The sequence below is a fragment of the Macrosteles quadrilineatus genome, unplaced genomic scaffold (assembly GCF_028750875.1).
Source record: "Macrosteles quadrilineatus isolate MER2022 unplaced genomic scaffold, UCM_ALF_1.0 Scaffold_4__1_contigs__length_99947679, whole genome shotgun sequence".
NCBI classification, from domain to species: Eukaryota; Metazoa; Arthropoda; class Insecta; order Hemiptera; family Cicadellidae; genus Macrosteles; species Macrosteles quadrilineatus.
In genome coordinates this window covers 93,605,756-93,621,191 of record NW_026542597.1, presented here as the reverse complement: position 1 = coordinate 93,621,191, position 15,436 = coordinate 93,605,756, and the positions used below count along the sequence as shown (strand labels likewise).

Sequence of the window (15,436 nt, the reverse complement as noted above, 5' to 3'; positions counted from 1 at the left end):
CTTAGTTTTCAAGAAACTTTAATAGCAGTAAACAATAATTTCGGACGTTTTAGAACAAACCACGTTTACTTAATTCCAGAAAATGTAAAACATAATTGTTTTTCTGAAAGTAGTTGAAACAGTTTCAGTAAATTTACATTGGGACGAAATACGGAAAGAGGATCAAATAGCATTGACAAGCCAACTTCAGGAAGTAGTAAATATGGATGACGTTGGAGTTTGACAAACAATATTCTTCACTCTTGCTTCACACTGAAGAGAGAGGGGGGTTTATCAAATAAAAACTGTTTAGTATTGCCTCAGTCATTCTTGAGCTATATTAAAGTAAACCTATACCTGCTTAAACATATGTAGGCTATGCTTTTAAACTGTTAATTTCGCCCCAACCAGCATACTATTTCCACGTTGTGCTACGTTTGATGGTCTTCAAACAAATGTTTGGCCAGACATTTTGTTGTTCACTAAGGTTTGTGAGTAGTTGAGTGGATACGGTAGGGAAACGTTTGCTTACTATATTGAAGTCCTCATCACAGTGAAATCGTAGTTGTAAGTTAGTGTAATGGAACTGTCAATTACTGGGCTGGCTGGATATATTTACTGCAGGTTAGATGAAGCTACACTCCAGGCACAATGTGACTACTAGACACTTGAATGTGATTTATTTGTCTTTGTAGAGAGTTTTATTTGTTGAATAGAGAATTTACTGAAATAATGAAACGTGTAGATTGGCATAAGATAAGTTAAAATAGATTAAACAAATCCGAACCACATTAACATATGTTTAAAAAATATGCAATGTATTGTGTACACAATTGACAGAATAACTTTTTTCACCAAATAAAAATTTTTTTACTGAATCAATTCAATGTTTGAGCTTCATATAGCCTAAAATGGTTTAATTTTTTTACAAATTTATACTTGGATACGCCAATTTATCACCCCAAGTAATTAAAATACCACACAGAACACTGAGGTGGAACGCATTCATGATTACGACGTGTTTTAATTAAAACCATTCGTCTGCTTCTACCACACTTAAACGTGTTTTAACTTATCGGAAAACAAAAGGGAAATTAATCTGTTTTGAGTTTTATCAAACAAATTATGTTGGAAGGTATAACTAAGCACCTATTGTCGATGTTGTTATGTTTTCTAGGTAGAATCAAACTTGTAAAATGGGTAGACTTATGATACAATATTGGGGAAAAATTGGTGTGTACATGAACATGTACTTGTGATATGTTATAAGGTTTATCGGATCGTTATTTTTCAAGTCCAGCTCAGTTAAAAAGATCAACACTCAACAGGGATTTCCCATATATTTTAGACTATCTTAAGCTAACACCAGCTGATAAAACACGCATGCATTAGTTGGGGATCACAACCACAGTTATAACGTAGCTTACATAATTAATTTAGAGTTGAAACTGTTTATCGCTCGAGATCAATTCAATTGCTAGAGGAATAAGCATACAATGGCCTATTTGTGGCACGACGTTGATCTTATGGATCTAAAGGCGCCGGCAACATGTAATAAGTAGTAATACAAAGTTAGGTAATGAACAAAAGAAAATTACATGAAGACATTTCAGACAGTAGAGGCACGATACACAGCTATTTTAAAAGCTTGTTAATGGGATTTGGTACTAGTAAAATACATCAATCAAAATCTGAATACTAAATAATATTGCAACCTCAGGCTAAAATTAAATTTCCACAACACACTACGATAGCTAATCACTGATCAGCTGATTTAGAGATCCTTCTCTCTAAATAAATAAGGACTTGATAAATGAGATGAAATGTGAATATGCTTTGATGACATAATTCAAATAACGTACAAACATTAATAATCTATGTGTTTATTAAATGATCCATATAGCCAAGGAGTTAATTAAAGTGATATGATTGGACCAACACCAGCCAGTAGGCGGTGAAGTCAATCTGTCAAAATCTCGCAGTTTGAACAGCAGGCGTATATCATACATATTTATTCCGCCTACTCTTTGTGTAGTCCTCTCTTGTTATCCTACCCAATGTTTCCTACGCACACAAAATAAACAAGCTCAGGATCCAGCTTGATGTAATGTATGGTGAAACCTTTGAATATTTTAAGACGTTGGAATATGAAAATGCCGGTAGGGATCTTATAAAATAACTATTTTGTAATGGTTTTCATCAGGTTTCCCACGAAACTTTAATTCAAGCTTGTTTCGTTTATAGCATTTAACTACGTTATAGCGTTTCGCAGATACACACATTTTTCAGTACACTCAATGTTAAGGGGAATCTCAAAACAATGCAATAATTTATTTGAAATCTTCGATTTACGCAATATTTCAAAAATGTACCTGCTTGCATGTCGATACTCGGGCCGAACTTGGCGACTGTGTCACAGACTAGAACTCCAGACCCCATCTGTAGTCCATGGGTCAATATTTGCACCACTACACTACAGCAGACCACAACCCACCCCCACCCACCCTCGGGGTAGTAGTGCTGCTTGAGGGTGAGCAACTGGCGAAGCTCGGCCACCAGGCCCCCGGGCCCCAACTTGTTCTGGGGCCCGGGGCCAGGGGGGCCCTCGCTGAAGCTGCCGACCCCGGAGTCTCCAGCGAACAGGTGAGGCAAGGATCTTGAACGATATAGACCCGGCACTGCCACTCCGCTGTAACATATGTGGTATTAGTAGTGTTGTCTACGAAATCAAAAACATTGAGGAGGAGAGTAATAATGGACGTTGGTTGGATAAAAAGGTGAACATTTTGAGTCGCTTCCGTCAAAGATATGATCAATTTCAGAAAACAATGTATACCCCTTGTTGTGCCACAAATTGGAGATGATATAGTGTTTATCCTTACACTTTACATGATTTTTTTCAGCAAATTTGTCCGGAATTTATTTTATACTAAAAAGATTCTACTGCTTTTTAGTAAAAAAGATCTACTGCTCTCAGCGCCCTGACTCCAACATCGTGACTAACCAGTAACCACGTCCCCAGTGTCGTGTCTAAAGTGACAACTCTGTCCAGACACAAACATAATCACCTCTATATCGGCGATCTGCTGTTGACATTGGCGAGACTGTTTGATTGTGACTGCGGTCAACGTGACGTTTGGTAAATATTACGAAATGCACCACGACGACGAAAAGATAGCTAGAAAACTACAACTTTGTATCAGTTAATTTTTCTATTGGTATACTTTTACAAATTTTAAGGCAGTTTGTAGTAAAAAGGTGCAATAGTTAACTTGTTTTACCAATAATACGTTTAACGCGGTAACCTAAAGACCTGATCTAACAAATCTAATACAGTACTGCAAAACGTCATAAATAAGCATTTCCACGTCGTAAAATTAAACTTATGACTTGAGACTTTGAAACACATAATATACTGGTGGGATGCTGGCAGTAAATGTGGATATTGTCTCTTATGTTATTACCATGTTAGTATTTAGGAAGTATCATACCAATTATTAGTTGGACAAGATTCTGTCTCATTAAGATGAAACTCGAGAGAATATTTTAAATTAAATCACTTGCCCACAGCACCCTAATAACATAGAATGGGATCATTTATGACCATTCCAAGCGTTCACTTTACGGATCATGCCAGTTATGATTTTGAAATAGTATTTTTTTTCTTTATACGAGTTTTCTTTACAATTCCCTGGCACAAACAGTTCTAGAGTAAGATGATGATTTGTCTTACACAGATTAACTTTATTGTGTATACTATTAATGATAAATAAAGCGATGTTGATAAGACTATGTAGCGATTCTGTCACATAATAATTATAGCTAACACTCAATTAAAACTTGCAATTTGTCAAACTGGAAATTTATTTTTTTTACAAAAAAAATAAATCTTCATCTTTGATTGCTAGATTATCTAAATGCTGGACATTTTCGGCACGTAAGGAAGGTTTAGAGTCATAACCTGACATTAAAAACACCGAACCCCTAAATACTTTATTTGACCATGGAAAACATACAATTTTCTTATTATGTGGAAAGAGCGTATCAACATGCCTAGCGAGTTACCAGAGTAATTTCAGGCGCCACTTCAGCACTTAACAAGAAACCGCCCAAAACAATTTACGAACGTGCCACAAGACATCATCCAAGATGACTGAGGCTTTTTATAAACTCATCCATCCAAGGCTAACACTTCAACGGTTAATTTGGAATGATAACCTCAATAGAATAATACACATTTAGTAGATAACATGTTTTGGTAATTTTGATAATCGAAATCATACCTGATGGAACACATCGTTGTACTGGCGAGTGTTTTAGATATTATTAAACACTGTGCGAGTTAAACATGTTTAAGTACAAATTACGGGTACCTACTTTAAACTTATTCATTATTTAAAAAAAAATACAATGCAAACTCTTTAAAGATTGGTTCGGAATGCCTCAATGAAATACTAACATTTAGTTGCTTGATACTTTTTGGCAATTCTGATGAATTATTTTAGACCAACCAAAACGTTATGCAGGCACCAGTACTAATGAAATGCAGTATTGATAAATTCTGAGTGCAAGTTAAGGATATTAATTAAAAACAACTTCAATCTATATTGATACTTTAACGACGCGCGTCACCTAATACTATGTTTATGTTAGTGTTAAAATCTGTGAAGGAACTAATAGTTATTGGTCGTTAACATTTAATATCTTCGAGACTAGTTTTTCCGTTTCATCACAACAATGTTAATTGAATAGTTGTTGACGAGACTGCAGCTTTATGTGGACATTAAACTGGTAGTATTAAGCAATTAACAGCGTTAAAAGCAGCCCATGTTTATTGATATACACTGTCAATTGAATTTCACACTGTTGGTAACTACAAAGAGAGAAAAAATCTAGTTAGAAAAAAAGTAAGAAAAAATCTCAGTTGAAAAGTTTAAAATTTGAATAATGATCAAGTATACGTTATTAGACCCGTGTTACATAACCATGACAGACAAGAACACAGCAAACATGAAGAGGTATGGGTTCTTCAGTTGTGTTAATGTCAAATTACCCTTTAACATGGTGAAATTATTTCACATTATTGATTTAGTGAGCACGTGTGCGTTATTTTTGTATGAATACACAATTTCTTTAATCTATAGCTGTTTAAGCGCATTATAATAATGCATCTAATCATTTCATTACCCTCTAATTACTCCTGTAGCTTTTTGTAAGTATAATGGTAACGCAAGTAAACTCCACCGATCATACCATTACATATTGGACCAGAATTGATATCGCCATCAGGAGCTGTAGCCCGCTAAGTGTCGCAAAACCCCGATAAAGGACAAGTAATCTATCTCCTTAAACAGCATTGAGTAATCCACAGCCAACTAAGGTGCTAATAGTCGTGTCAGGAGATGTTTACGAGCCAATCACAGTAACCGACACTCATCCAACCAATCAAGTAGTGTTTAGTTATTATATTAAAATTATCACATACCGTTCGATTGCTGAATACTTCACTGATTCAAATGAAGTACATAATCAGGAATTACATCAATGAAAAAATAACTAAATGAATATTATGAGATTACATTATATGCTAAAGAAGACACTAATCATTCTATAAACTCATAAGGAAAATAAATGGACTTATTTAAATTGTTATTATTTAAAATGTCTTTACATGTTTGGAATCATTAATTAACAGAACGATCTTAATTTAAACTATTTCGTCTAAAATATTGGATTCATACTGTTCTTTAGTCCAATAGGGAATTTACAGCATAATGTTTCCTTTATCTGAATAATTAATTCAACCTTCCCATTGTGCAAAGGTTTTACATACCTTCAGTGTGTTTTATAAACTGTAGTAATATTTCGTACCCACCAATTTCAGACAGGGACATTTCATTCATTAGATACAATCTCTCTAAACACAAATAGCGAGTTGTAAGACTCACAACTGTTTGAAGGAGCTCTTTGTCACTGTGTTGGATGAGGTGTCGTGTCGTCATATCTCAATGTCCGACACATCTACCAGTGAATTATATCCTACGTTGGGACCTCCTATAGACACCTGCGACTGTCATGACAACTTATCTTCTGTTGAGTAGTCATCGTAATATTAGGTTTACTTAGGGTTTGGTTTAACATAATAATTTTAGGAAGAATTAGGAACGCATTCACGGTGACCCCCGGTACCAAATTTACATTTCTGTTCCTGCGTTTGGATGGCAAATAGGTTTAGGCATAATGTCAATATAAAAGCTGCAAAAGAACTATGTCTAGTTTGATTTTTGGTGTCAGCTGTATCACTCATTTTACTCACACTACATGTTTCATCGATGCTCATCCAAAATCCTTATTAATTTTCCTGTATTCGAAATCTTATTCATTTTTTGATAACAGAGTACGACTGCATTCTGTTATCAAAACGTGTTTTAGAATTAACTATCTTACACGTTAGTGTTAGACAATCGAGAAACACTGTGCGCATACTTATTCTCTGCTAATTTCCATTTGTGATCCTATTATGATCCATTTTTATGCAATATCAATGTTTCTATTTTTCAACACTACAGGAACATGCATACTGCTAAAATCATCAGATTTCACAAGAATGTTTAAATGTTTAAATTAATTGCCGTTCTACTTGAAAGTTTTAAGAACAGCGATTTCGAGTTGTAAAAAAACTGACAAAACTTTGTACCACAGATAATTCCTCGGGGCCAAAAAAATATCAGACCGAAGAAGAAAACGAAACAAGAAACAGTAGCAGCAGTAGCTGGACTTTAGAAAAGTTTATTGTTCTTAACCACTTGAAATCTGAGATTAGATCCATAACAGATGACGGGTAGAAATATGAGGGGGGGGACCAACTTTATCAAGGTATCGATTGACTCAAAACAGTAATTGGATTGCTGACAAAGTTTTGAACATAAACTATATGCAATTAGACAACTTGTTTGGCCAAATAAAAACTACTTTATTGAAATGCTACTGAAGATTCAACATCTTCATACAATGTCAGTAATAACTTCGAAGTCCCTCGATCCGGTAGTTAATTAGACATGACCAAAGATAATGGGATCGGTATTATAAATCAGACGAAACTCCGCAAGAATTATGTTTGGCACAGGAGTTTATTTGCATTTAGTTTCGAGCTGGAGCCGCAAACGGGTTGGAGAATCAGCTGAGACTGAAGCTAGGAGCAACTTTATATATCAAATGCGCGATTAATGTCAGAGGAGTGGCTCGGTAGCAAACAATTCATACCATGAACGTGTGATACTCGTCATTTGGTACTGCAGCACACATTATGTGGCACTGGTACTGCACGAGAATGTGGTATGCTGACACAACATTATGTGGTACTGGTACTGTACGTGAATGTGGTATGCTGACACAACATTATGTGGTACTGGTACTGTACGTGAATTGGTTTGCTGACACGACATTATGTGGTACTGGTACTGCACAAGAACGTGGTTTGCTGACATTACATTATGTGGTAATGGTACTGCACGAGAATGTGGTATGCTGACACAACATTATGTGGTACTGGTACTGTACGTGAATTGGTTTGCTGACACGACATTATGTGGTACTGGTACTGCACAAGAACGTGGTTTGCTGACATTACATTATGTGGTACTGGTACTGCACAAGAATGTGGTTTGCTGACACGACATTATGTGGTACTGGTACTGCACCGGAATGTGGTTTGTTGACACGACAGTATGTGGTACTGGTACTACACGAGAATGTGGTTTGCTGACACGACATTATGGGGTAATGGTACTGCACGAGAACGTGGTTTGCTGACATTACATTATGTGGTACTGGTACTGCACAAGAATGTGGTTTGCTGACACGACCTTATGTGGTACTGGTACTGCACAAGAATGTGGTTTGCTGACACGACATTATGTGGTACTGGTACTGCACAAGAATGTGGTTTGCTGACACGACATTATGTGGTACTGGTACTGCACCGGAATGTGGTTTGTTGACACGACAGTATGTGGTACTGGTACTACACGAGAATGTGGTTTGCTGACACGACCTTATATGGTACTGGTACTGCATGAGAATGTGGTTTTCTGATAAGACATTATGTGGTACTGTTACTGCACGATGTGTTTTACTGCAGCACAAAGCTAGTAGTCTACCGGCATGTCAGTAATGTAGCACAGCACTAGTATGGAATGGCCTGACGGTATTGCAGCACGGAACTAGTAGCCACGCAGCAGTAGATATAGTAGTGGGAACGAGAGTGTAGTTTAGTGGTCTGTAAGTTGGTGATGTAGTGTAAGCAGGGCGAGATAACCGACTGACCGTACCGTAACTTGAGAATGTTGAGTTGCTAGTCCGTTAATATCGTACAGTATGATGAAGAGGATATTTGACTAACAGTACTGTACTGTAGCACTTTATTGTTCTTTAATCGTCTATTGGTAGGCCTACTGAAGAAATTTGTTTCTTTCACTTGGCACATTCTTCGACGGTGATGGTACTGGTGATGGCTCTCGTGTATACTGAAAAACAGTTGTGTGAAAACAGGCCTTTTGATATTGTAGGCACGAGACCTGATCAATAAGCCGCAACACGGTATGCTAAATTCACGGCCAACTTCGTGTATGTTTACTAGCCGGTACGTAACAGCAGAATGTAATGAGTAACTAAACATCGTTCTTATCTGTACAAAGTTTCAACAATAATTCTCCTACAAATAACCATATGAGACTTTCATTATGCATATAACATTAGAAATGGTTCCGTACTGGTAAGTCCGCTCTGGTCACGTTACATAACGTTTTGACGCCGATAGCGGCTGGTCCAGATCAAGGTCAGACTTTCACCCTGGAGCAGCGTCGACCGGTGACACGGCCACGATATTCAACGTCCATATCGCAACTAGTAATTTGTAATAGACTAAGTCGTCATAAATGCTCACACTCGTTTAGCTAAATGCAATTTTGTTATTAAATTCTTTTATTGAACTATGGATGCTGAAGTAGACACTAGACAATCCACCTACCGGATCAGCATTTGCATTTTTTTATTTCGATACCCAATAGAACTTTTCACAAACTACGTATGAAAATTGATTTTTTTAAATTATTTTTTATTAAAATAATACGTGATGTGGCATGGAGATGCTATCATAGTTCACACAAGTTGTCGTTTATAATTTGCTTGATTGTGCATTCGACGAAAATCAGTAATACTTGACCTCGGAGGCATTTGTGAGTTAACTGACTTGTAACTATGGCTTTAATATCGGCATGTTATGTTTTCTTCACGCTAACAACACAGTATGAAGGGTTTATTGAAATGGGAAATTTTTTATTCAACCAGGTAAATTTCGGGCCACATGGCCCTTACTTACACATAACCTGAAACCTTTGTATCCTGTTTTAACAGTAGGCTACTACAACATCATTGATTTTTCTAACCAAGCTAATACACAATGTCCAGACTCTAGTCAAGACGAATCATGACGTTGTTAAAAGTGCCATATAATTCCATTCCATTGAAACCATTACGGTCAAGTTTCAACTTCTGAGGTTGAACTGGTCGGTGTAAAAGTGCCGTTGAGTGTAATAGCCGTCAATGTCCCGGGTTTACTGGGGTAGGTCCGTTAACTGACTGGTGATTCAGTGACCGCCTAACCTGTGTTTTATGACTGAGGTACACACCGGTAGTTTATTGCTTAGCAGTTACCACTTTAATGACTATGGTAATTGTATTTTCTGTGCACCATGGTTGAGCTTTCTATAGTACGAAGTATGTGCAATGGAAGTACCGTAACAAGTTATCATACTAATATTTTAAAAATGAAAACAAATAGATTCGCACATAAAAAAACAATAACTGATTAACGAATATACCTAAACACCAAGTTAGTTGAGCGCAAAATAATATTATCCAGTACACTGAACGTTCTCAATATATTTTGAAAGAGTTGTTCACAAAATATTTTATGTATCACGTTTGATAAAATACTAGTAGTTGTGTAAAATATATTTTATTTGTTTGGATTAGCCGAGTGAAGTATTGTGAAATGAGCATTTGGCAGTTCTGATTGTTTACATTTAAATGTCAACGCAAAGGTAAGCATTGTGAATTTTCTCATGTTTCCATAATATTTAATTTTTAAAAACCTCACCTCAAAACTTTGAACATTCAAGGGGCGTAGCCCGAGAGTAACTCAGGGAAGTGAATAGGCCTATGACATTCCTAGGTATGTGAGCCATCTTTGTGCTTAATTTTGGCTGTATCTGTTTAGTATTTTAGTCGTGATAGCTGCCCAGACAGACAGACACCACCTAAATTTTATAATAGTATAGATGTAACAATATACTAAAAGTATTTCACAATGAGGCGTAGTAAAATTGTAGCTTGTACCCACTTATATTTTACTATCATGAGTGCACTCAGCATACCCAAGTTGGATTCCATTACAAGACTTACATCGGAGTGAGGGAGAGCTGAAGCTGGTCCGTGCAACTATGAAAGTTTATGGTTTTATTCGCGGTCGAGACTTGACTCAGCTTATGAGTTCATGTCTTGATTATTGTTTTGTTTACTCAAACTTTGGCCAACTAAAGGAGAATGCAGTTTCATACAGATGCATTCTAGGTTTGTAGTTTAAAGTGGTTTTAGAAGTCTCATCACCAATTTATGACTTGACTCTTTTTGTTGTGTAGAATATTAAGTTTGAATTGAAACATGAAATTTATATCATTGTGCGTTATTTTCGATTCGTCTAATACTTCATGACTCATTTTGGTGTGGTGAAAGACACTTTATTAAATGAAATAATTATGACATACCTGTCTGTGTGTATTCCATTTTTTAAAGCGCAAGAAATTCAAAATAATATAAAATTATATACAAAATGTGTCTCCTAAAAACCAGCTACCACTTATTTTAACCTTTAATTTTTTTTAGATTAGTTACAGGTCAAACATACTCAATTAATGAAAGGTAATAAGAGGTTCAGGGAATAAATAATCTAAATTACCAAAAAAATTACCTACCACCTTTTGTAAAAATATATAACTTAACTCACTATTAAAGTCATCTTGTTTCAAAAACATTTTGGTCTGAAGTTAAAAATATAAAAACCGGGTAGTATCCAACCGTCTAAAGAATTGTTTCCTCCCCTATCTCGGATAGTAACCGTTCCAACGGTGCACCCTGCAATGCTTGTAATGGAATTATCTCCAGTATCCGTTGTTCCGAAGGTAAATAAAATTATTTGGTCTCTTCGTTCTGTGGTTTATAAAACGTTTTCCATCCTTAACTTAAAACATGATCAGTTCATTTACATCAAATTAATTTTATTTATTCAAAGACTTTGTGGACTGTCTATATATATATATATATTTTGAATATTGGTTTATATTGAAATTGGGCATTATCTTTTGCACTATATGTAGTATATTTTTTCCTTTCAACCATATCATATACATACACTAAGATTTTTAGAAAATTGGATTTAAATCTTAATAGAAATCATTTCGTAAACCGTAACGAGAACTATAGTTTATATAATCACTTTAGATAAAAATGTAGCTATGGGGACATCTGGTATGCACAGAAAGAGCAAAATTATTTAATTAACGAATTTAGTAATAAGTAACTTTAGAATAATATAATCACAATTCTATGTTCTCATGGAACACTAACTAATAGACATTGCTTGTTGATGGTCAAACCAGAATAAAATATAGACCGAGGTCTTTACTGTATTCTTAGGTATTAAAACAAACTAGTTAATTTATCTGCTTTGTAACAAGAATCGTAACTAGCCTTACTGTAACAAATGTAATTAAATTAATTAATTGTTCATTTAGAACCATTTAGTGAATGTGAACTTATATTTTATGAAGTTTACAAAACTCCTTCTTTAGAAAAGAATTAGTAATATTCTACGTTTTCATAAAACTATCTGTATGTCAAGCTAGGGATTTTAACATTTTTTGATCAGAGTAAAATATGAGCGAAACAATCATAAATCTGTATTACTCTTTCTAAAAGGGAACATTCTACAAATCAGTTCCTAACCAAGTATCTAGTAACATTACCACCATAGTAAAAATAAACACCATAGTATGAACCTGAAAAAGTGCAAGACTCTTTACCAACCCATACCTAACCTTCACATGATGATAAATAATATTAAAGATACCCTAACTGTAACAAAAACTGTACTTTACATAACTACCGCAACAGCTTGGATATGTTCCGGTCTATAAAAAGAGCCTGAAGCAGACGGGGCGATAAGATATGAAAGCGAACAACCACTATCACAAGTTTTATATCAGAAGTTGGCAAAACTTTACAAGGGTCATATTCAAGACAAGGTTGATTTAATGAAATATTATGTCTTTCGCTCCATCTACCGCAGCTTCTGGCTATTCACCTTACAACTTTTTATTTGTTCATTCAAGCCATAGCTTCTATAGATAAGCTAATTTTATTTAGAGATATTAAAACTGTTTGTTAAAATGGATGTTAATTTTCAAACTTAAGAAGTTTTTGTTAGATTTTTTACTTAATATGCCCTGATATTTATAAAACTTAATTTTATAAATGTATATTTCATATTCTTTGGAGGTAAATGATTGAGTAATGTTTTGGAGGTAAACTATTAGAGTTCTTAAGAGAGAAAGATATTACAGATATTTTATAATCTTTCAACCCAGAAGTTCTACATTCGAGTGGCGTGAGCCTGTAGTTACGTGTGTGACATAAAAATGTGACTTTTTGATTCAAAGCGCTTTTAGAAGAATTAAGCAGAAGGTTTTCCTTGGTAATTTTTGGGCCCAAACTAATAAGTATACATATGTTTCATGTAACCCATTTGTATTCAAACTAAATGCACAACTAAATTCACTGTATTACGGACATGCCAAAGTGCGTTGACAACTATTGTTTATAACTCAACCTTTTTTCTATTAATGGTGCTGAAGCTAATTTAGAATGAATTTGACACTGAATAACATACGAAGAAGGGATGGACATAAAGAACTTTTCACAGTGATTAACATACAAATTGAGCATTTACTTTAATAATTATGAATAAATCGGTGTTCAATCTATACACTACAACCAGCATAAGCTACTATGTAGCAAACGATTGTTTTTTACGAGTTATCCTGGATCCTATAGTCTGTATGATGGTACCTGTCTATTTTTCACATTACACAAGCCACGAGTCAGTCTTGGGTAGACTGAGGGCTAGTAAAGAGGACAGGTCTGTCTATCAGTGAGACACACTATAACCTAGGAGAAGGAAGCGACTCAAAAGGAATAAAGTAAAGGAAGGTGATATACATGTCTTAGATTCACTAACTTAACCTAAAATTAATGAAATGGTAATTTATGAGAGATTTAAAAAGTGTCAAGTATCATGTAACTATTAAAAATACTTTTAATGGTTGAATAACTTTATGTTGTGATAATTAATTAGCAAAAAGGTCGTATGCAATATGCAACTTAGTTTCTTTTACTAGAATAACTCAAACTATTCTACAATATTTATGATTGAAGAAAAATTGTGAACATTACTTAAAATTTAACTTGTTTCTGTTGGTGATATTTTTCTTAAAACTGTGCTTATACAGATAATGCCATTTACAAAGTTTCTATTATTAATTTACTTAAATGTTGATTTGTAAATGTTTATCGTTTGATATGTATTATAAAATTACATTAAAATTCAAGTTGGGTTTCATGGCATTTTTAATAATTCCAACGTGTTAAATGTTAATAAAAACTTCAACGCCAACGTTTTACTCAGCATGAGTTGAGTTTATGTCCTCAACAAAAATCAGGCGTGACTTACGGATTTTCAACCAATTCTTTTAAAAATAATATTACTAAAATACACTTCAATATTCAGTGACAAACTAAAAATATTTCCATTGGGCTATTATAATTTTTTCTGAAATTTAATTTATATTCATATAATTTAAAAATTGTTATTAGTCGAGCCTGTTTTAAACACATTTCCTTATATTTACAGTGAAATAAATGTATACATACCTGGAAGAGTCGTCATCCGTCGGCGCTATGGCCATGTGTAGTGTTCACCCGTCCATGGCACAACACATACTGAGTGTTGAGACACTGCGCTCGTACCCGCACACCCGCGCACCCGCGCAACACACACACACACAGACACTGATAACGTGGACCTGCCTCAATATCTACCGGACTACGCGGTCACGGGTAAGGATGACCAGAAGAGGCTACTCTTAATAAATAAACTGTTAAAACTGGGAGTTGGAACAATTATAAAATATTGTTTATAAGTGCGCAAAAATTTAGGTTGGTTACACCTAGAAGTACAATAAACTTTTACCAACCCAAACAAGATTGATGATTTTTACAAAGAGGAGTTCACTCTTTAAGTTGATCTCCTCTCCGCAAAAAATAAACTTAAATTATTTTGACATAGCCATTAGTAAAAGTTCTTATTCTTAACCCGTACAAAATTGTATTCTGTTGAAGCTATTCAAACAGTTTAAAAAGTTCTCCCACTAAAGTAATTAAACAGGATAAATAATTATTTAAAATACTAATCAAACTAAATAGTAAGTAGAGTAAAATTGTGAATTAAATTAAATAATTAGTAAAAAACTAATTAATTCAACTAAGATTTCAACCCAACATATTAGCTTCACACCTATCCCGCCCAACAAAGGTGTGGGAACGTAGATCAATCATTGTCAGAGGTCATTGTAAGTATAATCTATAACAATGTCAGGGGCTAACTGGTTATGTGGTATCGGTAAATAGAATCGTGCGCCAACTGCGATAAGCATATCACTTGCTTTTTGAATATATTAGCTGTAGTTTATTTGTTTTGTCAGAAGAGAAACATTTTATATTAGAATTTAGGTACAAAAGTATTATCGCAGTTTTTAAATGATTGATACGTCGTGGGTTTCATTAAAATATGCGATATAACTATTTAAAGCAATATTATAACTAGAAGCTTAGGGAAAGCCATTATGACTTCCTGTAAACCTTGACAGATCCTTCCCGAATCTGTCAAATCACTTTTGCTTTTAACATTGAAATGTATAATTTTCTGACGCTAAGGAATCGTTGAGTAATAATATAAGTAATTTCTATTTCCTCCATAATGAACCAACTCTTTCCGGAACAATGCTTGTGATATTTAAAGGTAAACAACATTTTAAGCAGTGGTATGTACTGGCCAGTTGAAAGAAAATACCTTCAGATTTAAATTTACATTCTTATATATTGTGTGAAATCGGGTATAATCACCATACTAACTATGGATTACTTTCAGGGTAGTATACAGTATGTCTTCAAACACTCTGGTTCATAACGATATTTTTCTGTTGCATCCTGACAAATTTATTCAACAACATGTTGCTTGATATCTAAAATCTATGATAAGTTTGAGCTACAAGCTTGAAGGTCG

General features: G+C 34.7%; 1 protein-coding gene across 3 annotated transcripts in view; it reads right to left on the bottom strand.

Annotated features, from left to right (window-relative positions):
- Window positions 1-15,436, bottom strand: part of LOC128993433 (monocarboxylate transporter 2-like) — a 534,836-nt gene that overhangs the window by 245,161 nt on the left and 274,239 nt on the right. The window contains exon 1 of one of the 3 annotated variants that reach the window (XM_054417327.1): window positions 2,352-2,387. The exons of the other annotated variants lie outside the window; for them this stretch is intronic. Coding sequence (XP_054273302.1) covers window positions 2,352-2,361 — 10 coding nt within the window. The 5' untranslated portion in view covers window positions 2,362-2,387. Of the gene's footprint in view, window positions 1-2,351; window positions 2,388-15,436 lie in introns of those variants that run through there. 3 annotated transcript variants of the gene reach the window in all.